This window comes from Hibiscus syriacus, unplaced genomic scaffold, assembly GCF_006381635.1.
Source record: "Hibiscus syriacus cultivar Baekdansim isolate YM2019G1 unplaced genomic scaffold, ASM638163v2 tig00111445_pilon, whole genome shotgun sequence".
Taxonomy (NCBI): Eukaryota; Viridiplantae; Streptophyta; class Magnoliopsida; order Malvales; family Malvaceae; genus Hibiscus; species Hibiscus syriacus.
Genome location: NW_024063096.1, coordinates 699,068 through 723,271, shown reverse-complemented (window position 1 = coordinate 723,271; position 24,204 = coordinate 699,068). Strand labels below are relative to the sequence as shown.

General features: G+C 34.3%; 2 protein-coding genes across 2 annotated transcripts; one reads left to right on the top strand and one right to left on the bottom strand.

Annotated features, from left to right (window-relative positions):
- The first annotated feature begins 6,534 nt into the window (after window positions 1-6,534).
- LOC120163479 (probable disease resistance protein At1g61300) lies at window positions 6,535-16,426 on the top strand. The gene is made up of 3 exons (XM_039173408.1): window positions 6,535-6,747; window positions 7,956-8,010; window positions 13,616-16,426. The coding sequence occupies exons 2-3, from the start codon at window positions 7,985-7,987 to the stop codon at window positions 16,335-16,337; spliced, it is 2,748 nt and encodes a 915-aa protein (XP_039029339.1). The 5' UTR covers window positions 6,535-6,747; window positions 7,956-7,984; the 3' UTR covers window positions 16,338-16,426.
- Window positions 16,427-17,115: 689 nt separating this feature from the next.
- LOC120163481 (disease resistance protein RPP4-like) lies at window positions 17,116-18,288 on the bottom strand. The gene is made up of 3 exons (XM_039173411.1): window positions 18,021-18,288; window positions 17,556-17,843; window positions 17,116-17,454 (listed from the first exon to the last, which is right to left on the bottom strand). The coding sequence occupies exons 1-3, from the start codon at window positions 18,228-18,230 to the stop codon at window positions 17,263-17,265; spliced, it is 690 nt and encodes a 229-aa protein (XP_039029342.1). The 5' UTR covers window positions 18,231-18,288; the 3' UTR covers window positions 17,116-17,262.
- Between the last annotated feature and the right edge of the window lie 5,916 nt (window positions 18,289-24,204).

Here is a 24,204-nt window from a genome sequence, read left to right as displayed (position 1 = left end):
GCTTGGACGACCTTTTTGAATGCAGTGTAATTTTCAATAGAATGTTCGGGATTCCCCCATGATAATCACACTTAACACTAGTATCGTACCATTTGGGATAAGGAGGTTGCATAGGTACCACATGATAAGGAGAGACTAGATGTTGATCGTATAATTCATTAAATAACTCCTTATAAGTCATAGGAATTGGATCGAATTTAGGCCTCCCTCTCCTCAGGTCCCTTGCCCATTGTCTATTGTCATTTTAGGATGGCGGTACCGTTTCCTTAGGTCGGGACGCTGTGATGTTATTGGAATCATACTGGCTCACGTTGCTGACTTCATTTTCCTTTTTCCTCTCTAGCGGTTTGTCGTTGACTTCGTTTCCTTTTTCCTTTTTCCTTTTTCCTCGAGCTTCACGCTTTTAATTGCCATTTCGATCATTTCTCTCATCATAACTATATCAGCAAAACTTCGGGAAGGATTACCGATAAGGTATGAGAAAAAAGGAGTCTTTAAAGTACTAACAAAAAGCATATTTGTTTTCCCCTCTTCCAACGGTGGATGTACTTGCACTGCTACCTCCCTCCACCTTTGAGCGTATTGTCTAAAATTCTCATTAGACTTCTTTTTCATTCCTTGCAACAACATTATGCTAGGCCTGACATCTTTCACATGTTTATACTGGTCAAGAAATGATTTAGCAAGGTCTTTCCATGACTTAATATCAGCTCTTCTAAACTGATTATACCATCGTAGTGCTGAACCTGTTAAACTTTCTTGGAAGTAGTGGATCAATATCATATCATCCCCTATGTAACCAGTCATTTTCCTACATATCATCGTAATGTGAGTGGAGGGACATTTGGTTCCGTCAAACCTCTCCAAATTAAGAGTCTTAAACTTTGGAGGTAGGACCAAATCAGAAGCTAAAATTAATTCTTTAGCGTCCAGTCGATACATACTGGTGCCTTCTTTCATAGCCTGGACTTCGCTTGCTAACTCTTTGTATTGTTCCTGAAATTGCTTGTTTTGGTATTTTTAGCTTATTCATCAAGGTCCGGGACCTGGTGACATAGATCTCTTTCGGGATGTGAGCCAGATCCCGGTTGCAGATTCACAGCAGCGTCGACAGAATTGATGTGTACTTTGGTTGGGACAGACATTCTTTGGATATTTATAGACTGTGCTGGAGTAAACCCTGGAGGATAAAATGGTTCTTCAGTTCTTGGCTCAGGGCTCTTTCCATGTTCCGGATTTCTCTCTTCCAACATACTTGCCAACTTAGAAAGCATATCCTTTTGAGCGTTGATCAACTCTTCTTGCAATTTCTTTAGGTTCTCTTGCAACTCCTGTTGAGTTTTTTCAATTTGAGCAATCTTATCATCCATAGCTTTCTTCCTTGTGTTATATTGATGCTTGGAATTTCCCAGTATTGTGTAATGTATCCCTTATTGTCAATTTTAATGTTTTAAGGATGAATGTAAACTATGTGGAAATAAAATGATAAAAATACAAACAAATATGCAAAACCCAATACTTAAATTACAAATAAAATGTGAATGCATGCAGAAATGTATTGATTCATAAGACGTGATCAGTCTTAGAACAACTTTCATTTAGGACAAAAACATCATCTTTACAAGAAAAATCCATTACAGAAAAGGCCTAGGTCTAATGCTCAGCTCCATTATCTCATTGACAAGCCAATCGACCCTCTTTCCCATATTTGATATCGGATTTGTATAGCTTTGGATGACTCTTGCTTGGATGTCCATCTCTCCCAACTGCCTCGCAACATCAATCAATTGATTCATGGTTTCACTGATTACGTGATTCATATTTATTCTCCAGTCTTCAAAGTGATCGCTTGATTTCTGCCATTTCTACCTGGTGCCTAGGACGGTGCACTTAAGGCCAACGATTTGTATTTGCCAGCTTCGTAAGGCACTATCTAAATCATGAATTCTTTTCTACAAATTAACGTTCTCATTGAGGCTAACCCTTAGATCTGTTGGCCAGCGTTGACTATTTTCTACAAATAAAGAACTTTCGAGCTGCAAAATGTAGGCACTATACTCTTCATTCTTTGCCTTAGCCTGAGGTAACTCTTCCTCATGCCTTGTTTTTATTTCTTGCACCTCTTGATTGAGTACCTATGTTCGTTCATTCTTTATACCGCATCTTTGTATCTAAAGGAACACTTGATCTTTTATGCCTTGGAGCACACTCCCTCGATGTTGTCTTTCTAATTTCAACTCCTCCTAAATTTCACGTAACTCTTGTAGATCGTTTTGTTTTAGACTGACCGGAGTAACCTTTGGTAGTACAGATATATAGTCTTCAGTCAGACTATCGCATTTCTTTCTCTGAGTTTCCTCGGACCATGACCGCATTTCCGCGTTCTTTATTTCCTTGTTATGAAAGCTCTTGTCCATTTTATGACCGCCTTCTACTTTGATGACCACGTCGCAAACCAACACCTTTCTTGATGAATGATAATGCAATGCAATAATAATAAATAAAACACAGAAACACGAACAGAAATAAAAAGTGTTAGTATATTTAATGAATAATCAAAGAATAAAAATAAACAATATAAAGATAGAAAATATATACATCCTAAACCTTATTCACATGGTATCTACCCAACATGATATCTACCTAATCATGCTCTAGTAGATCCTACCCAACATGATATCTACCCACATGCTTTATTACACAAAAATCCTAACCTCATGATATCTAATTCACATGCTTCGTACGGAAATATAAAACCTAACCACATGCTTTTCTAGTTCTCATTCTTCTTGCAAAAATAAATTCAAGGAAAAGGTTAGAATGAGTTTCCCCTTTGTGCATGCAGGCAGAGATTCAACATAAGACGGACAGAGTTTTGGTATCACTAACAGGGTCCTCGAATTGTCCTTTGCTGGTGCCCCCTTGAGCTTGACAGACCCTCGATCCTCACCTATTATAGGCTTAAAACGGATTGAGTTCAATTCGAGAGGATACATTTCCCCATGCCATGCGAGAAAACTCGATGTTTTACTTGTAAACATAAGGCATGTACCCCAGAGGTTACTTGCTAAAGCCCATGCGGAGAAAAGTAATTTTTCTCACGTAAGCGTAACGTTCACCCCTACCTAACGAGATAGAGCACAGTTATAGCGACAATGAGGGGAAATCCATAATCCTTTGCCTCGATCCAAGAAAATCAACAAACTAAAGTAAAGGTCAAAAAATCTGAAACAGAAATCACACGTTAGTACAACTATTTATTCTTTAACCAAATCACAAACTAAAATGCAAACAAGAAATTTAAAACAAACAAGGGATCAAAAACCAAATTAGAACGAACTTATAACTTTCGCTTGCAAAGACAATTAATTAATCGACTATCGGCCTGACTCTCTAAAAAAAATCCCCAGCAGAGTCGCCAAGCTGTCGAAACGATTTTTTCCAAAAAAAATGAGATTTTGAAAACCGCATCATTTTTAATTTTTCTCTTAATTGATTGATTTTAATTAAAAATAATATGATTTTAGGAAACCTCTTGTTTCAAAAAATTTGAGATTCCTTTTTTAAAATAAAATGTGCGGTTCAAAGAGTCGCCACCAATCCTTGATTAGGGTGTGATTGAGCACCCAAAAACATTTTTGCTATTTTAAATAAAAATTAATTTTAATTAAAACGACAAATTGAAGTCTGCGTTACCAAAAAATGAGTTCAGGAGTCGGTTACGTGCGAGGAAGGATTAGCACCCCCACAACGCCCTAAAATCGGTACCTAGTCGATTAATTAATGTATTTGCAATGAATTTCACAAGTTCGATTTTAACTTGATTTATGATCCCTTAAGACAACAAAAATGCAAATTTTATAACATTCAAAAGCAACAGAATAGATTTAATTAAAATTACCAAGCCATTAGAAAGATAAAGAATATTCGATTATTTAAAAATAACAAGACCAAATCTTTAGGTGAGTTCTAACGACCTTTTCTCGAAAAATTTAAATAGTCGAATATTTCGTTTTCTTTCGTTCCCAAATTTTACGGTGATGAATCGATTTTTGGTGACACTGATGGGATACGTTTTTAATTTAAAATCGTCAAAATGACTCTATAGTGAGTTAAGAGAAGTCATTCCGACAGTTTTAAATTAAAAATGTATTACCCTTAATTCAATTATATGATTATATTAAATCATGCAAATGAGGCTAACATGCTTAAAAAAATTACACCTAAACAAGTATGTACTAACAACATGCTCGAAATAATATATACATGCATACACTCGAAATAAATCTAAATTAGCCTTTCGAAAATGCATAAAATATTAAACAAAGGGCTAAATTATAAAGAAAGTAAACAATAGGCTCTTTTCATAAAAAATCATTTCTAGGTACTCTAAACACAATACAACCAAAGTACTACATAGGATCAAAATGAAAGTTTATCAAATTACACATCCAAAATAAAACAATCACAAAAATATAGTCCTAACATGATACTGGACTAAAATGAAATACATAAAACGTTAAGGTTCTAAGTCAAAATCCAGTGAAGTTCGGTTACAGGACCAACACGAAATGAACCAAAGATACAAGAGCCTACATAACTATTACCCATTTTTCCTAAAACGCAGATCCCCCAGCTATCAAAACGTCGCCGTTTCAAGCCTCTGTGAAACTACGTCGTTTTGGCGTGGTAATATATGGCATATTAGGGTAAATTTTTAGCCCTAACTTCATTCTCTCCTCAACCCTAACAAACCAAAGCCCGCCGTTCTCCCTCTCCCTCTCTTCACCTTCTTCGTTTCCTCTCCCTCAACCCTAAACGCAACCGTGTTCTCCGTCGCCTAGAGCTCCGATGAGGAGCCCCCACATGCGCGAACCCACCCCGTGAACAACCTCGAACCACAAACTTAGAATCTCTCACGATAGAAACCCGAAATCTAAGGGTAAAATAATCAAAAAAACCTTACTTTCCATGGCTTTAGGCTCCCTCAAACCCAGATTTACTATGGTAGGTTGTTTACCTTCGTGAAAGGAGGCGACCTTGCTCAGATGGTAAAGGTTTTGGAGCTACCGAGGGTAAGAATCCTTCCTTTTTCTATCTTGGATGCTCTCGGCTTTTTTGGTGATTCGATGCTTTTTACCTTTTGTTTTTGGTTGTGAATGGCTCCTGGTTGTTGATGGGTTCTTGTTCTCTTTTTTTTTTTTCCAGTATTTTGTTTCGATTCCCACTGATGACTCTCGTTTGCTCTGATTATCTCTCGATGATATTTTGTTTCTGTTTTTCTGGTTCGTAATCGCCTCCACCTTGTTTGTGTTTTCCTTTTTTCTTATAACTGCTCCCTGATCCCCGTTTATGATGGTTGCTTATTATTTTTCTGTTGTTCCCATCCCTTGCATTTTCGAGAAACAAAAACAAATTCCTCCTAGGTATGGGCTCGAGCAGGACGAATATGGGCGGCAGCAGTGGCCTAGGTGGGTGGCCGACAAGCATGGTCGTTCTCGATGAGTTCGCGCACTGTCTTGGAGTTCCGGATGGATCTGCGCACGCTGGCTCGGTATTCCGGGTGAACTGTGAACCGTTGGATAATGAAGCTGGATCCAACAGTTCTATTGTTGCGGCGCTGGGAGCTGATGACAGGAAACCCTAACGGGCTACAATATTGGGCTTCAACCTCCAAATCAGGCTGCTCTGTCTTGGGCTGAATATCATAGTCCTTTTGTAATTTGGATTGTAGTTCGGATCTGTAACATAAACGTTTATTTAGTGCATGTCATATATATATATATATATATATATTTAATTACTTAGTTACTTGATTACATATATATATATATATATATATATATATATATATATATATAACTAAACGATAATAAACCCAAATCAACTTCGAAAAAGACCCGGACAAATCGAGCATCTACTCGGGGAATGCGAGCTTTAAGGGGTTCCGCCAAGCGAAGAAGTCTATATGAAGATCCATTATTGATGAAGTGCGTATAAAGACGAGGATTTTTGTCTTCTGAGGTATAACAAAAATAATAAATTAAACAATTTTACAAAGTAAAGATCTATTATTCTCAAACAATAAAATTATATGGCGTGCTGATATATCAATCACTTTTATATTATGAATCATTTACTTATAAAATACAATAACAAAAATTCAGTATTGATTCTTTTAGCATTTATATTTTCAGTATATAAAACATCTTAATTTCTAACGTATTGCATTTTATGCAATCTTGACTTACAGCCACAGAATTTGTTAAATATTTTGCAATAAATAGGTTTATACATTAACTTTAATAATCTCAAAGTCCATTTTTAAATCTTAAATTATATGTATGGATATGAGTATGCTCCTCCAAATAAATGAAAATATTTAGAAAAATTAAGTATATTGATGTTGTATATATATCTGCATCCACTGTTCATCCTGAGTTTGGATAATATAGCATTTGCTTAAATAATAAATATCAAAATCATTGCAGGCTTTAGCGAAGCATCCTTATCTTGGAGTGAGAAACTTGCTTTCCAAGTAGTCTCCAACCGGTTTCGTCTTATTTTTCCAAAAAGTGAAACCTGCTTCCCAACCGGTTTCCTTTCCGTTGTAGTTATAAAAAAAAACCTATTTCGAGTGGCTCCTTCCTAGCAGTACTGTGTGTCCTCATGTTATCAGCAAGCAACTTCTTTTGCTACTTCTGTCCGATCATAATCTCCGAACAAGTTAGTTCAAAGTCAAAACAGGTATTTATTGCATTTCACGCTTTTATATATTTTCTTACACAGTTCATATATAGCTCAAAATAGGTAAATACTCTATGATAACTGTTTATAGATCGGCATGTTAAGTAGATTTGATAATCATATTTTAGCTTTCGTTCTGAAAAATTATGTGAGTCTATAAGAAGTCTTGTCTTTGCACACGAATTGCTTAGAAGATTTGTGTTCGGAGGATGGGAGTTTTTAGGGGTTTCGTCAAGAAAAAAAAAATCTGTGTGAAGATCAGCTGTTAATGAAATATTTTAACCTCACCTTAATAAATTATTGGTTCTGTATAGGGATGGCAAAAAAACTCGAACCCGACGGGAAAAATCGAAAACCGAATTAAATGGGTCGGGTTCGGGATGATAAACGAGGACGGGGAAAACCCATTTATTTTAAACGTGGACGGGTTTGGTAATCCCCGTCCCGATTACCCGATTACCCGCCCCGATACCCGACCCGATAAATATTAAAAATAATTATATATATATATATATATATATATATATATAATATTAATAAATTTAATTTAAATAAAAATATATATTTAATTTAAATATATATATATATACCCGGCCCAATACCGACCCAATACCCGGCCCAATACCCGTTTAAATAACCGTTTATGCTAAACGGGAATACCCGTTTACTCGCGGTTTTCCCCGATTACCCGACGGGGATCCCCGTTTAAATCCCCGCGATTTTTTAAACGGGAACGAGTATCGGTTTTTTAAACGGGGACGGGGACGGGTGGACCAATACCCGGCCCGAACCCGGCCCGTTGCCATCCCTAGTTCTGTCACTGCAGTCTCAAACAATAAAATTATATTGCGTAATGATATATCAACCAATTTTATATTATGAAATCAGTACTTACAAAGTACAATAACAAAAATTCAGTATTGATTTTTGTAGCATTTATATTTTCAGTATATAAAACATCTTAATTTCTAACGTATTGCATTTTATGCAATCTTGACTTACAACCATTGAATTTGTTAATTAGTTTCCAATAAATAATTTTATACATTAACTTTTTTTTTTTGAAATAAGAAAGACAACATAATGAAATTAAGTATATTGACCATGTTGGGCATATACCTGCAATCCAATGTTCACCCTGAGTTGGTATATATAGCCTTTGCTCAAATTTCATTTCATTTTCTTTTCTTTTCTTTTTTTGTCTGCAGATATCCAAATATCACCGCAGAGGCTTAAAATGACTACAGCAATAAAATATGTCGGGTACGTAGAAGTTTAGGTTTTGAATGTTGACAATGAGGGGTGTTTGGATGGGGGAATGTGGGATTCCCATGGGAATGGAATCCACATTCCTCCGTTTGGTTAGTCCGGGAATCCTATTCCCGGTAATGTAAGATTATTAATAGTGAATTTTTTTGGGTATATTACCGGGAATGTCATTACCTCCCTTTCCTTAGGTATTGTTGGATTACCAGCGTTTTTGACTAAAACGCCCTTAAATTTTTTATTTTTTTTCAAAAATATATTTTTTCTGTCATTGAATAATAAAAATTCTACGAAGGTAAAATTACAAATTTATCCTTAAATTATTTTAGATTTACAAAAAAAAAATCTATAATTAAAATTTTATATGAAGTTCAAGGGTTAAAATAAAATTTTACCCTTTCATTAAACTTTTTTTTTTATTTTTAATTTTGTAAAAAATATATAAATATTATGAATTTAAATTTTTTTTAAAGAAAATATATAAATATTTTCCAACTTGTAATATTATACAAATATATAATAAGGACAATTTTGTCAAATATACATTCCAATAATCTTTTATTCCTTTAACCAAACACGGTAATCTTATATTCCTGCTAAGCCAACCAAACACAAAATACAATATTCCCAGTAATCCTATTCCCTGGTAATCTTACATTCCCACTGGTAATCTTACATTCCGTGAACCAAACGCACCCTGATAGGTTTTGGATTTTTTAGTAATACTCTTATATATGGTAGTTCTGTTTTGTGACAGAAAAATCTAAGATTAGTTAGTGATTGATTTTAACTTCAAATATTATTATGTTTATGTAACCCCTCAGACCGATGCGGGTAACTCGATCCGATTTGGAATGTCACATTAGGACAACCGGAGCGACCCACTGTAAAAATCTCAAAAAATTTAAAACTTTTATCAAAACATGTAACTCATAAAATGATTTATCAATATGCAGAAATAAAACAGATTTTCATACTCAAATATAAAATAAAAATACAATTACATGTCCCCTAATCACATGTACCATACTTTGCAAACAACGCCGAAAGAACTTTCTTACTGAAGTATTTGCTGCACTGGTACAATTCTTTTAACCTATAATGGTAAGTAATAGAATAAGCTTCAGAAAGCTCAGTAATACAGAACTACCAGATGATGCTGAAGAACGTACAGATACAGATAAACATATATTTCCTTATTGGTTTAGATATCTACAGATTTTTAGGCTGAGCTGAGGTCCCATTGATATCTTAGGTAGTAATAGATAGAATTCAGTTCAGATGGAAATATTTCGGATGTCTAGATTCAGGAAATCGGAATAGGTTATCTAGTGTGTTCCAGCAAAACCAATGAAAAGATATAGATCTTTTATTTTTAAACAGTAGTAGTTTAAAACATATTTTTATTCCAAAAACCATATTAATCCCTCCAACCAAACACTCCATAATGTGTAGGTTTCCCAGAACCATACACCCACCTACACACACCAAGTAAGGACTTACCCTTAACACAAAGCAGAGGAGTCTGCAGTAACGGTAACAGTAACTTCCTCCAACAATATCCTCACATAAAACATTTATCAAAAACCATAGTAATCCCTCCAACCGAACACTCCATAATGTGTAGGTTTCCCCGAACCATACACCCACTTGCACTCCTAGTAAATTTCATGATTCCATAAATTAGGAACAATTCATATTTTTCAGTGAAAACAGGAAACCCGATAACACATTTTAGGTAACCATAATTCATAAACCAGTAAATTCCATGATTTCATAAATCATGAACAATTCATATATTTCGATGAAAACCGAAATCGGAGATCAGATACCATGTTGTCATGGTTCATAAACCAGTAAATCAATACTTTCGTTAAAACTCATTTCAAACATATAAAACCGTCATGTAGTACATGTGGAACACACTAGAGGATCAAAATATTTATCAGATATTATTCAAAGATACTGGATAATCTTATTGGACAGAGAAACACGGATCTTCAGTATACCGGTAGATTAACAGAATTTAGAATCACTATCGGAAGAGTTCATTAACTAACGGAATCATCAGTTATTCAGAATGTGATTTGAGCTGATAAAAAAGAAATGAATGTTCAGGACATTTACAGTTTGCGTCGATCTATCGGATTATCGAAATAACTCAAGCTGAACAACTCTCAGAACTAATACATGTTGACCGGTCCATTCGTTGCCTTTCCAGGTATTCACTCTTTAATACCAACAATTTTTGTCCATAAATCATCTTCTGAGTCATCGTTAAATGGATCTTAAGGAGACGAACAAAATATTCTAATGATCTTTATTTCATTTCCATGTTTCAACTATATTAGGAAATGTCGACGTACTTGATTTGTTGTTCATAACCCATAGGGACGATTCATCATGTAAGTTCATCCGAGTTTCCAGACTTATCCCAATCACTTACTTAATCCTCAGTCATTGAGGTTACTTAGTTCATTTAGTAGTCAAGTCTATCCCGGTTACTCTAGAGTTTTCCAGAGTAATTAGGGCGTTTCTGAATTTCGGATACATATTATACTTCTGTTCAGTTCAATTTAGTATTTGTGGTTGATTTGTCTAACGAATATCCATTTCTTAGTACCGAATGCGCTCTAGAGTTGAGCTGAACTGAGTACTTCCAAAATTATCATCGAGCCAAACTTGAGAAGACAAACACGCATTCAAGTGATATATATATATATATATATATATATATATATATATATATATATATATATATATATATATATATATATATATATGCCATTCAGGTACTGACATATCATTAATGTTGATCGGCTCACTTAAGTTGTGTTCCATATCTTTTAAGGGTAGTACAACACCCATATTTACTTGGATTCCTTAATTAATCCAAAACATCTACTTAGTCTAGGCATAAGGGTATTTTGGCCATTTTGGTGCTCAATTTTATTCCATTCATTTAAGAGCTCGAGGATATCCAATCATTCCTAAGTTTGGTGATATTCTTGGTCATTTCCATTCCAGAGATATTTTAGTCATTTTACAGATCCAGAGTATTACAATAATTTTCTTCCGTCCGATCTTATTATTAAATTGAAACTTATCATTTATTTCAGTCCCTTCGAACAATTCTGACAAAAGAGCACCCTCGATAAATTATTCTTAAGGTATTTACTCATAACTCAGAGATTTTCGGATTAAGTGTCTTCTCAGATGTTACAAACATATTATCAGGAATTTTTTGTACAAAAAACAGGATCTTAATAATTAAATCTGTAATTTATTGGGTTAGGTACGAATTCTCAGGATACTTTCTCATTTAGAGTCAATTCGGGCTATTCTCACCTTTTAAGGGTAATTTTGTAATTTCTTAACCATGTAATTTCAGTATTAAAACTCCTAATAAGGATACTTATATTTTAGAGATACTAGGGTTAATTGTTTTTTCGGATAATATTTGAACTAGAAATGATTCCTTATCAAACATCTAGTATCTTAACAAGCCATCTTGGGGTTAGAAATCAATTATCCATATTTTCTAAGCAAAACTAGTATTTTCTATACACATCAGTATTTTTATCAAATCAATATGTCTTTACAAACTTCTTATCCAACTTCTAGGGTCAATTCTTGTCTTTTTACAACATAAGGGTATTTTCATAATTTTACCTAATCGAAGTATTTTCATAATTTATCACTTAAACCGTATTCGGTTCGAATCCATCCATAATCAAACAAGCATAATAGACAAATCATATACATCCATGCATTTATTCATTTTCAACATGTTCCACAAAGCATAAAGAGGTAGTAATATATTACTTCGATTTTCGTGCCATACTGATAGACCATTTAACTCCATTCGAACACCCTTGATCTTGAAATCAACTTCCAATAATTCATCGGATACATATCAACAGAAATTTCATTAAAAACGGAGCTTAATTGTGAAAAACAGATCGAATTGGGTGATTAATCAGTCAAAAACAGCTTATTGGGTTCGAACTTGACGAAACAGACTTCGGATTCAGATTCGGATTCAGGACGTCGAAAAACATAAAATATGAATTTTTGAAAATTGACTTTTTTGGTCAAAGTCAACGGGTTTGACTGATAATTTTGAGGCTTTCACATTCGAATTTGGGAAAACAGACTTTGGAATCGGACTCAGGACGCCGAAAACATAAAATATTACTTTTCTCGAAAAATTTGACTTTTTGGTCAAAATCAACAGGTCAGATCGGGTCGGGTCAACGGGTCAAATCGGGTTAAACGAGTCGGGTCAAAACTGGGTCAAACTGCCCCAAAATTTCCAATCGGGTCAAGCGGCGCGTGAAAAGTCCAATCGAGTCCGAAAAATTCTTAAAATTATTTTAAGCGATTTTTAGACACTTACCAAGCTTGGTTCACAATTTTGAACGGTGGAGAGCTCGATTTCAACACGTGGGAAACTTTGACTTCCTCACATCTCTCATGTGTCGGCGACGCGAAGGATACCGGTGGACTCAGAACGAAACAAGGAACAAGATGGTGTGGGAGGTGTCGAAAACGGGTGGCCAGATCGACGTGAATCGACAGAAAACCAACAGAGATTGAGTTAAAATGACGATACTTCCGATTGAGATTTACGACGAACGACGCCGATTCATGATGAGAAGTTTGAAGGGTTTTGTTATTCGGTTGAAAACGAACACGATGGTGGTTTCAGATCGTTGAACGATGACCGGACGGTGAATAGATCGAAACTCAAAGTAGTTGATCGTGAAGAGGAAAATGAGAAAATTCTACAGAAAACATACGGGGAGGGATTATAATTTATGCCTAAAGAAAAATGCGTAAATTCAGGATTGGATCCCTGAATTTCCTACACTTACTAAAATGATCTGCAGATTTTGGAATTTTACAATTTAATCCTCAATTTCTTCCAAAATACCATTTAAATACAATGCTTTATAATTACTAAAATGTAGCCCCTAAATTGGGGTGTTGCAATTTAACTTAAAGAGTAATAATAATTTAGATTATAACCGAATATATTACATTATGACGGATTTTAACTTAAAATGTTATTTTTTTACTTTAAAAAGTTACACAATTTAATAATAATTTCTGTTATAATTGAGAATATTAAATGAGTTTCTTGACAATAACTTTTTAGGTTGCAAACCAAAATAATTATACAATTTACATCATTTGTGATGGATAATGTAATATTTTTGATGTTCAACGTTAAATATTATCCAATTTACTCTAAAGAATTACAATTGATTACAACGGATTGCAACTTTTTTTAACCTTATATTAACTTATTGTATTTTAGATTTCCCGTCTATTTATGTTATGTAGACATTAAAAGTAGGAGTGAGTATTTGGTGGAATCGATTAATTTTTTTAAGTTATTTGAGTTGATGAATTGTATTTTATGGTTCAAATTTAATTTGATTTTTTTTAATTTAATTGAGTTTATAAAATTCGAGTAAGTCGAATTTTGATAACAGCTAATGAAAAGTTAACACCTTCACTTTAAAGAAAGTGAAAAGTTAGGGTAATATAGTTGTTGAGACAAAGCAATCTTATTCCATGTGTTGGTGTTATACAGGGAATTAGCTCAACAAGTACAAGCAGTTTTTGAAGTTGGAAACATTACATGCGGTTTAATTGGAAAACTCTGGAAATTTCCCATAGGCATTGATCAGAATGTAAATAATCTGAAGAGAAAAAGAGACCAACTAAACAATCAGAAAGACGACGTGGAATCAAGAATCATAGCGGAGTTGCGTCCGAGAAAGAAAGTCAAGAAAGAAGTGAACCGGTGGCTTGAGAACGTCCAGAGGATAGATGGGGAAGTACATAACCTTGAATCCAAAGTTGAATTTAGCAGCTTCTTCTCTCGTGGATTTCTTGTGAACAATGTTTGTTCCAAGGAAGAAGAAATTCAACAACTTATTCAGCAAGGCCGTCAATATCATGAAGATTTGGTGGTTGATAATCCTCCACGGATCGGACAAGAGTTGCTGGCACCAAATTTATTAGGTGAATCTACGAGGGCCCGTTTGGAAGAGATTTGGTGGTGTTTGATGGATGATGAGATTCCAAAGATTGGAGTTTGGGGGAAGGCTGGCGTGGGGAAAACAAGCACCATGAAGGTTATAAACAATCAACTTGTAAAAGAGATTGCGATGTTCGATACTGTGATTTGGATCACTGTATCCAAAGAGACGAGTATTGCTAAACTACAGAAAGACATTGCAAGTCAAATTAAAGTAACTTTTTGCGGCGATGAAAGTGAAACAATAAGGGCAGGAATGATCTCCGAAACATTGTCTCGAAAGAGGTTTGTGATGATCCTGGATGACATATGGGAGAAGATTTCTCTTGAGACGGTAGGAATCCCTGAGACGTCTTCTGGGAAATTAATGTTGACAACTCGATCATTTGATGTGTGTCGACAAATGGGTTTTAAAGAAATTAAAGTAAATCCTCTTGAGGAAGAAGAGGCATGGGACCTGTTCTTGGAGAAGGTGGGTCGAGATATTCTAAATATTCCAGGGGTGGAATCAATCGCAAAACAAATATCTGAGCGTTGTGCGGGTTTGCCTTTGACACTAATTCACATAGCTACTTCCATGAAGGGAATTGATAACCTTTCTGAATGGGGAAATGCACTGAAGGAATTAAGTGAAGGCAAAAACAGTGTTGGTGGACTCGAAGATGAAGTATTCCAACAATTGCGATTTAGTTATGATCGTATAACAGATCCAATTCTTCAAGCCTGTTTCTTCTACAGTACATTATGCCCCGAAAGCGCCAGGGAAGAAGATCTTATTCGACTTTGGATTGCAGAAGGGTTTGTGAAAAAAATGGACAGCAGACAGTCAGAGTTTGACAAGGGTCGTGCAATAATCGATAGACTCAGAGATAACTGTTTCTTACAAGTGTGTACTGAAAGGGACGATGGAAGATCGGTCAAGATGCATGCTCTTGTAAGAGACATGGCATTACGTATGATAAGTGAATTTCCTCAGTACTTGGTAAAAGCTGGCATGAGACTAACGGAGCCACCAGATGTGCAAGAATGGAACGAGGAGCTTGAGAAGACTTCATTGATGAAGAACTGGGAGTTACAGGTTCTTTACCCTTTGAATATGCCACCCCCAAAGTGTCCAAACCTCGCAACACTTTTGTTATCTGATTGTGATATAAGGAGTATTCCAGAAAACTTCTTCAAACACATGCAGAGTCTCAAGATTCTTGATCTTTCCAGAAATCGTTCCATCAAGAGTCTCCCAAGTTCTCTGTCAAATTTGAAGAATCTCATTGCATTACTGCTTTCCGACTGTGGAAGTTTAGAGAATGTTCCGTCGTTATCGAATCTTCAAGTTTTGGAGGAGCTAAATCTTGAAGGAACGAACATCATGGACCTCCCTCATGGAATGCAAAACTTGTTAAGTCTTCAGTACCTTAATCTGAGACAAACTCGTGTGTATGAGATCCCGAATGGAATGTTGTCAAGATTTTCTTGCCTTCAGAACTTGAACGTCGGTGACATATTGGTAAGCGGAGAAGAGGTTGGTGGATTGAAGAAACTTGAAATCTTTGAAGGGAGATTTTACGATTTGCACAACTTAAACACGTATGTCCAAGTCTTAAATGGTCGAGAACAGCCTCGTGAATATGCCATTCGGGTGGGCAGGAGAAAATGGTTTCCACAACGTAAAACAAGAAAGTGCATTGAATTAAGTGGCTTTAGCATCTACGCAGATCAGATTATGCTTCCAAGTGACATCGAGGAATTGTATGTCGATGAGTGCAATCTCCATTATCGTGAAGAATACACGCTTTCCTCCAGGTTTATCCAAGCCTCACTCGGCTCCTTTTCCTCTCTTAAGTTTCTGCAAATATCTAATTGCAGAAATATGAAGAAGTTGTTCTCTCCAAACTCCATGCCGCTGAATTTAGAACAGCTTACTGTTGATGGGTGCCATAAACTGGAGGAAATAATAGCATCAGAAGTTGGACCGATCGCCCAGGAATTCCGCCTTCGACAACTGAAGGTATTTTCGTTGTGTCATCTACCAGAACTGAAGAGAATTTGCAGTGCCGATGGAGCAATGGTTTGTGATTCTCTTGATGAAATTTGGGTAGTAAATTGTCCCAAATTAAGAAGGATGCCTCTTCATCTTCCCCAAGTCGATAATGTCGGGCCATCTCCAAATATCTCTCTTTCCCTTAGGATAAAGCCAATGGAGTGGTGGGAATCAGTGGAATGGGATCATCCCAATGCCAAGTCTCTTTTGGAGCCATTCTTGACTTTCTGGTAGGATCAAGCTGGTAACCTCTTTGTAGAAAGTCGGGAGAGCAGGTTGAGTAGTGACACTGCCATTGCTTTTATTTTATTTTATTTTTTTGTTTATGGGAAACTTTGATGAATGTAACCTGTGTTGCTTATATTATTTTAAGAGTTAATTTCATCGTAAGTCCCTAATCTGATATAATATATAATATTACAAATTTAATCTTTATTACTTATACATTTTATCAATTTATTCCTATTTTAAATTAATTCTTAGAAGAGTACGTGCTGTTCAATTGCATTAAATTGTTATTGTTTGCAGATATTGCAGCAAACCAACCAATTTGCATGAAACTAACATGATTTTAACCAGAAAGTCCTAAGAACAAACCGATTCGTCGACTAAGGTAGTTCGACTTCATCCATGCTACATTTATCATTAACAAAAAGATATAGCTCAATTAATTAAAGATTTGCTCTAACTATCAAGGATGATTAGGTTTAACCAAGCATTTGCTTGTCCATTGGATTTCCATCATTTATTTGTATTATTTAGGTTTAAACAAGTTTTTTTACAAGATTTGAGCAACCATAAAGATGAAGATACTCGAGAGATTTCATATTCTAAAAGCTTTCACGAAGGTAAACAAGATTTGAGCAACCATAAAGATGAAGATACTCGTTTTTTTACATATGGGGTTTCACTGAGTGAAAGGGCTTCAAGGGATCTTAGATTAGAAATTGCAGTTGGTGAGTTCTTCAGCCTTGCACAATCTTCCCTTGACAATAAAACGAGTTGCCAAAGGGACTCCACTGACTAAGGTACTTGTTCAATCGCTGTTCCTTCTAATTGTAGCTCTCTTACATTCGAGAAACCTCTGGAAAGCTAGAGATATTTGAGCAATCATCGAGAATAAGTGTGGTGACGTCGCTTTATACAAGCTAGGCAGAAATCATAGATTTTTGCACAATCTCGAATTCGAACGAGTTAGCTTCTCAAGATGCTGAAGAGATGAAGGAAGCTCAAGCAACTTTGTACAATTTGAGAAGTTTATAAATTCAAGATTTGTGGCGCTTGATAGGTCTGGGATTCTAACAAGGTTCGTAGAATCGACTAGAGAGATCACTTTCAAATTTACTAAATCCTGCATGTATCAGAACATAATTTGATGAACTGGTACATTGAAGAAAAGTAATGCAGCAGGTGGGAAACCATAGAGAACGAGGTATAAAAAGAAGAAAATACCTGTTTTCCTTCCCAGAGTAGTTCGACACGGCTACATCCCATGTCAAGTTCAACCGGGTTCTTTGGATCAAACCTGGTGGGTAAAGTTTTTAACGGGTATCCCTTCCAACAAAGGTATCTTAGCTCATCAGGAAGTGATAAAAGCCCTTGAGGAAAGAAGATTTTGGATATTGTTCCGTAGAATTTGAGGAACTGAAGTTTTCGTATCTTCACAAAGGCTTCTGCTTTTATTTCCAGCTCTGGAATTCTGGACATGTCGAGTTGCATGCCTTTGAGTGTTTTAGTCCCCTATAACCAAGAGCAACATGTCAGAATCAGGAGTCGATATATATGAAAGATAAGAACTATTAATCGACGGATAATACATGTATCTAATTCGAGTATGTGTTCGGATATGTTTCAAAGAAAATATATATGAAGAATGACAGTACGATAAGCTAAGAAAATGAACAAGGCCGCCCTTACAGAGTTTTCTATTAGTACATCATAGATGTCCTCAGGAATCCACATCCGACTGCGTCTTCCAGGCTCTGAAGGTGATTCACTGCGAAAGATGTCTCGACCCATTTGTTGCAATAAATCATGCATTGTTATCTTATTTTCTGAAACAGATATCAGAGATTTATCGATAAGATCATCGATTCCGGAATGTGAAGAGATATAACAAGCATCCATAATCCTTGTTAAAAAATCTCGGTCCTCCCCTTTATAGAAACAAGCTATGTCAAGAAACATGTCTTCTCCTCACAATCTATCTTTATAAGTTGACTTAAGAAAAATTTGTGCCGGAAGAAGATTGAAACTTTTATAGACGATGACAAGCTTCCAAGAGGAGATGAAATCTCGAAGGCACTGTTGAAGGCCCTTGAAGAATCGAGGGGGTTCTGTGATTGTTTTCTCCAGAAACTACGCTACTTCCAAATGGTGCTTGGACAAACTGGTCAAGATCACGCAACACAAGGAATTGAATCCGCAGTCCTACTTTGTCGTTCTTGTTGTCTACTGTATAGAACCCTCGCATGTACGGAAACAAACATGGAACTTCTCGGAATTGTAGATAAACAAGTTCTGATGAGCCAATTCAGCCAACTCGAGTTTTTGTTCAGACTCAGGAATCGATGCGTTCGGCCCAGGATGTCGTCCAGCTCATGACCAACAATTTTTTTTACATAAAAGAATTAGTTTGGAACATATAATAATCAAGTGGCTATTTTATAATTTTTAATAATCAGAGATTTAATAAAGTAGTATCTTATAATTAAAAGATCATTTTGTAACTTTCAATAATTGGTAATTCAACAAAGTAATACCCTATAATCAGAAAACTATTTATGTATTTTACCCTAAATTTAAGTAATATCGTAAATTATAAATTTAATTAAAAAAACAATATTTGATTTAATACAAATTATTAAACCAAACTATTAATAAAAATTAACTCAAATTAAATTAATGAGTAAATATAGGAGAGTTATTTTATTTTATTTCTAAAATAATTAATTTAATTATGAATCAATTATTTTACTCATATAAGTTTATCACTATTTGTTACCTGGTTAACTCCTAGTTTTGTATTAAGTATAGATAATTATAATTTTGATAAATATTTATTATGTATTTATTATATTAATATATAAAATATATATATATATATACATATAATATAAATTTACTCTCACTTACAAATCAAAATATATTAAATATTTAATTTTATTTTTCGTATATAGTTTATCAATAATAATATTAATTAAATTAAACTATATCAATTAATTTTTTTATTTATTATTTAAATTTTATAAGTCTAATAATAAAATCACTAAGTAATTTATTCTAGGAAAGTTTCATACTGTTGGGATTTTAGGAAGCTTGAATCGACAACTGGAGCGGTTTGCAAAGAGGGGTCGGAACGGTTTTGTGTTTAGTGAGTAAGGAGATTGAAAGATAGAGAATTGCACAACGATTTATAGTGGTTCGACTTTCTCAACCAAAGTCTACGTCCACTACCTTAGCTCCTCACCAAGGATTTTCCAACAAATTCACTAATTTGTTCTTTCTTTTGAGGATAAAGAGTAACCTTACAAACTGCCTAGTTTTTCCGGGCTAAACTAGAACCTTTTTCTAGCTTTTACACGGGATTAGCTAGAACCTTTCCCCTTTACAAAAGAATAAGAAATGTAAACAAGAAAACCTCTCTAAGGTAGGTGTTTACAAGATTGAGCTCACAAGAACAAAATATTTACAAGAGAAAGATGAAATAAGATTGAAAAACTCTTCTCTCGTATTTGATTGCTTGGATAGTTGTTCTCTTGCTTCTTCAAGTGTCCTTAGCTTGTATTTATAGCTTGGAATGTGTTTGAAGTCGTATATAGTCATTGGGGATATTTTGGAGCCGTTTGGAGATGAGAATCCATTAATAAAACAGCTTGAAGCGTGGGGGGAATCGATACCCCCTCATAGGGAATCGGTTCCCTAATTACAATATGATTTCGACCGTTAGACAGGGGGAATCGGTACCCCTTGGGGGGGAATCTGTACCCCCTGGACAATCTAATTTTTCTTGGCTTTGAAACGGTTCGAACTACTTTATAAAATTGTTTTAAAAATAGTTTAAGTATAAAACACAATTTTACAATTTAGTAAGGATTAAAATGAACTTTGAAAGACTTGGAGTAATATTTTGATATTCGAATAATTACATCGAATATACTTAGAAAATCTTTTGTAAAATCTTAAAATTCATTTAACTTAATCTGTTATATTGAAACATCAAAATGTTTTCAACAATCTCCCCCTTTTTTATACAACAAAACATTTGAGTAATTTTAAGATTTTGAAATCAAGTTTGAAATTACCCCCTTATTTTAACACTTATCCCCTTTAACACCTTAACACTTCTACCCCTTTTTGTTAAATAAAAAAGACTCTAATCTTTGAAGTTCAAAATAACTTTGGAGAGTAAGTAGTAAATTTGACATTTTAAAAATCATTTGAAAAAATAAAAACTCCCCCTCAATAAACGCATTCCAAATAAAATTATGCTTTTATGATCTTGACACTTAACAAAATTGAATTTCAACAAAGAATAACAAACATTTTAGTAGTACATGAAATTCAATACATCCAAGTCTAAAATACTTTATGCAATATCAATTATTGAAATTAAGTGCACATGCATAAAGTTTTCCAAAAATGTTATGCATTTGAAAATTTTGATTTCAATTGTTAGAGAGATATCATTTTCATTTAAACCACATGCATAAACATTTAAATTTAGGTCAAAAATTTTAAAATTTATAAAATCAAAACATTTGAAAAGTTGATATCAATTGTTAGAGAGATATCATTTGCATTAAAACCAATTTTGACCAAAATTCCTTATGATGAACTAAAAATTCTAAAAAAATCATTAAAACTTTAAAATGTTCATCATAAAACCTTTTTAACATACATGAGATTAAAACAATAATGTATAATTATTTAAAAACAAAACTCATGCATGCTTAAAATCAAATGAGCAACCAAATAACAAAAATTAAAAACATTAAGCTTAGAGGTTACCCATTCCTTTTCATGTGTGGCTAGAGCATCTTGAATATCATCATTTTCATCACAATTGCTTCCATACACCTACAAGAGACATTTAAGTAGATTTTGGTATCCAAATTGCTTTGGATCCTTGAACGTTAGTTTCAATGCCCCTTCTTCCTTTCGGAACACATACTTGCATAATTTTAAAACGTTTTCCTTTCTTCAAAGGACAAGTATGTTCCTTATGACCATGATAATGACAATGTGAGCATATTGTCATTATTGAACTAAATGAATTATTTAAAATGATTTCTTTTTATTTTGTTAAGCATTCAAGCTTAACTTTTAAATCAAAATTTTCTTTTTCAAAACTTTCAATTTTTATTTTTGAAAGCTCTAAATCCTTTTTCAAAATTTCATTTTGGCTTTCAAAATCTATTTTTGTTTTCAAAAGAAAATCATTTTCGATTTTAAATTTTGAAATCATTTTCTTATATTTGGAGTTCATGGTCTCAAACTCCGAATATAACCTATTAAAAGCATCTTGTAACTCATCAAACGTATATGAATTAAATTCATTTGAGTTAGAAGATACCTCGGGCTCTTCACGAGCCATTAGAGACACTACCTTTGTTGGTTATTCTTTCTTGTTTCCATGGATTTCCTCAAGCTTATTCCAAAGCTCCTTGGCACTTGAACATGAAGAAACTCCTTCATAGATTTCATGACCAAATGCACAAAACAGCATGTGCATGGCCTTGGCATTAAGTTGGGCTTTCTTCCGTTCTTTGTTACTCATCTTCTTCTTCTTCTTCTTTGGAGAAGAGTAGTCGTTCTCGATTATCTCCCATGCATCAAGATCATTGGATTGGATGAATACCTTCATTAATTTCTTTCAATGACGATAGCTGACTCCATTGAAGTATGGAGGCTTGTCCGTTGGTAGGGAGTCTTCCATGTGGAACGAGCCGGAGGTGGAAGCCATCTTCTCGGTTGTGTCAGGAATTGGTAGAGATTCTTCTAGGATCTTCTCAAGGTGGTTAAACCTTCTTAACGAGTTAGGCTATGATACCAATTTTTGGGATTTTAGGAAGCTTGAATCGACAACCGGAACGGTTTACAAAGAGGGGTCGGAATGATTTTGTGTTTAGTGAGTAAGGAGATTGAAAGATAGAGAATTGCAAACGATTTATAGTGGTTCGACTTTCTCAACCAAAGTCTACGTCCACTACCTTAGCTCCTCACCAAGGATTTTCCAACAAATTCACTAATTTGTTCTTTCTTTTGAGGATAAAGAGTAACCTTACAAACTCCCTAGTTTTTCCGGGCTAAACTAGAACATTTCCCTAGCTTTTACACGGGATTAGCTAGAACCTTTCTCCTTTACAAAAGGATAAGAAATGTAAACAAGAAAACCTCTCTAAGGTAGGTGTTTACAAGATTGAGCTCACAATAACAAAATATTTACAAGAGAAAGATGAAATAAGATTGAAAAACTCTTCTTTTGTGTTTGATTGCTTGGATAGTTGTTCTCTTGATTCTTCAAGTGTCCTTAGCTTGTATTTATAGCTTGGAATGTGTTTGAAGTCGTATATAGTCGTTGGGGATGTTTTGGAGCCGTTTGGAGATGAGAATCCATTAATAAAATAGCTTGGAGCATGGGGGAATCGGTACCCCCTCATAGGGAATCGGTTTCCTAATTACAATCTGATTTCGACCGTTAGACAGGGGGAATCGGTACCCCCTGGGGGGGAATCTGTACCCCTGGACATTCTGTTTTCTCGGAGCCAAAAACCTGCAGGGGGAATCTGTACCCCCTGGACAATCTAATTTTTCTTGGCTTTGAAACGGTTCGAAATACTTTGTAAAATTGTTTTAAAAATAGTTTAAGTATAAAACACAATTTTACACTTTAGTAAGGATTAAAATGAACTTTGAAAGACTTGGAGTAATATTTTGATATTCGAATAATTACATCGAATATACTTAGAAAATCTTTTGTAAAATCTTAAAATTCATTTAACTTAATTTGTTATATCGAAACATCAAAATGTTTTCAACACTTACAATAAAGGGTAAATTACATTGTTTCATTCATCACTATACTTTACTCTCTTTCTTATTTTACTCATCATACTTTCAATTTTTCAATTTATTCATTGGACTTTATAGATTGATTTTTTTGGTCACTCAAAGATGACATAGATTATTTTATTATTTTTTCATATGATGTGTCATATTTTTTTAATATTTTAAATCAAATATGATTAAAATAAAAAATAAATTTAAAAAGTCTAAATTATACTCTTAAATTTTAGATTCAAACCTTAAATTCTCAAATTTTATCCCAAATCCTAATCCTATTTCCCTTACACCTTATCCTTGACAGGTTCACTCTCCTACCGACGTATGGTGGCTCACTAACGACATCATCAGTGGCTCATCGATAACCTCATTTACGGCTTATCAATGACCTCACCGACTGCTTATTGACGGTGGCTTAAGTGTCCGCATTTAATATATTTTACCCAACATAACTAATTCATAGATTGTTTTCATTGTCTTTCTCCTCCTGTTTCCCATCATCTAGTAAACCTCCATTGTCTTTGAAAAAGAAGTGCAATTAAGGATTCCAACAATTGCCATAAAACCAATCAAGGGTTCTCCTCATCCAAGGTGAGTTATGTCATTGTGGGTGGGGATGAGGGTGAAGATTTTAATTTAGGGTTTAGGATTTGGGGGTATAATTTGAGGATTTAGGGTTTTATGTATAATTTAGTATTTTTAAATTTTGTTTTTATTATAATATTATATAATATTAAAAAAATAATAAAAATATGAGATGTCATATGAAAAAATAATAAAATAATTCATGTCATCGTTGAGTGACAAAAAAATTCAATATATAAAGTTTAGTGAGTAAATTGAAAAAACTGAAAGCGCAGTGAGTGAAATAGAAAAGAGAATAAAGTTAAGTGATGAATTATGTAGTTTTCCCTACATTAAATATGATGAATTATAAATAAATTGAAAATTTTAATGAATTTAATAAATGTAATTATATAAATTAATCTTTAATCATTTTATTATATTAAAAATAAAATTTCTTAACAAACTCTTA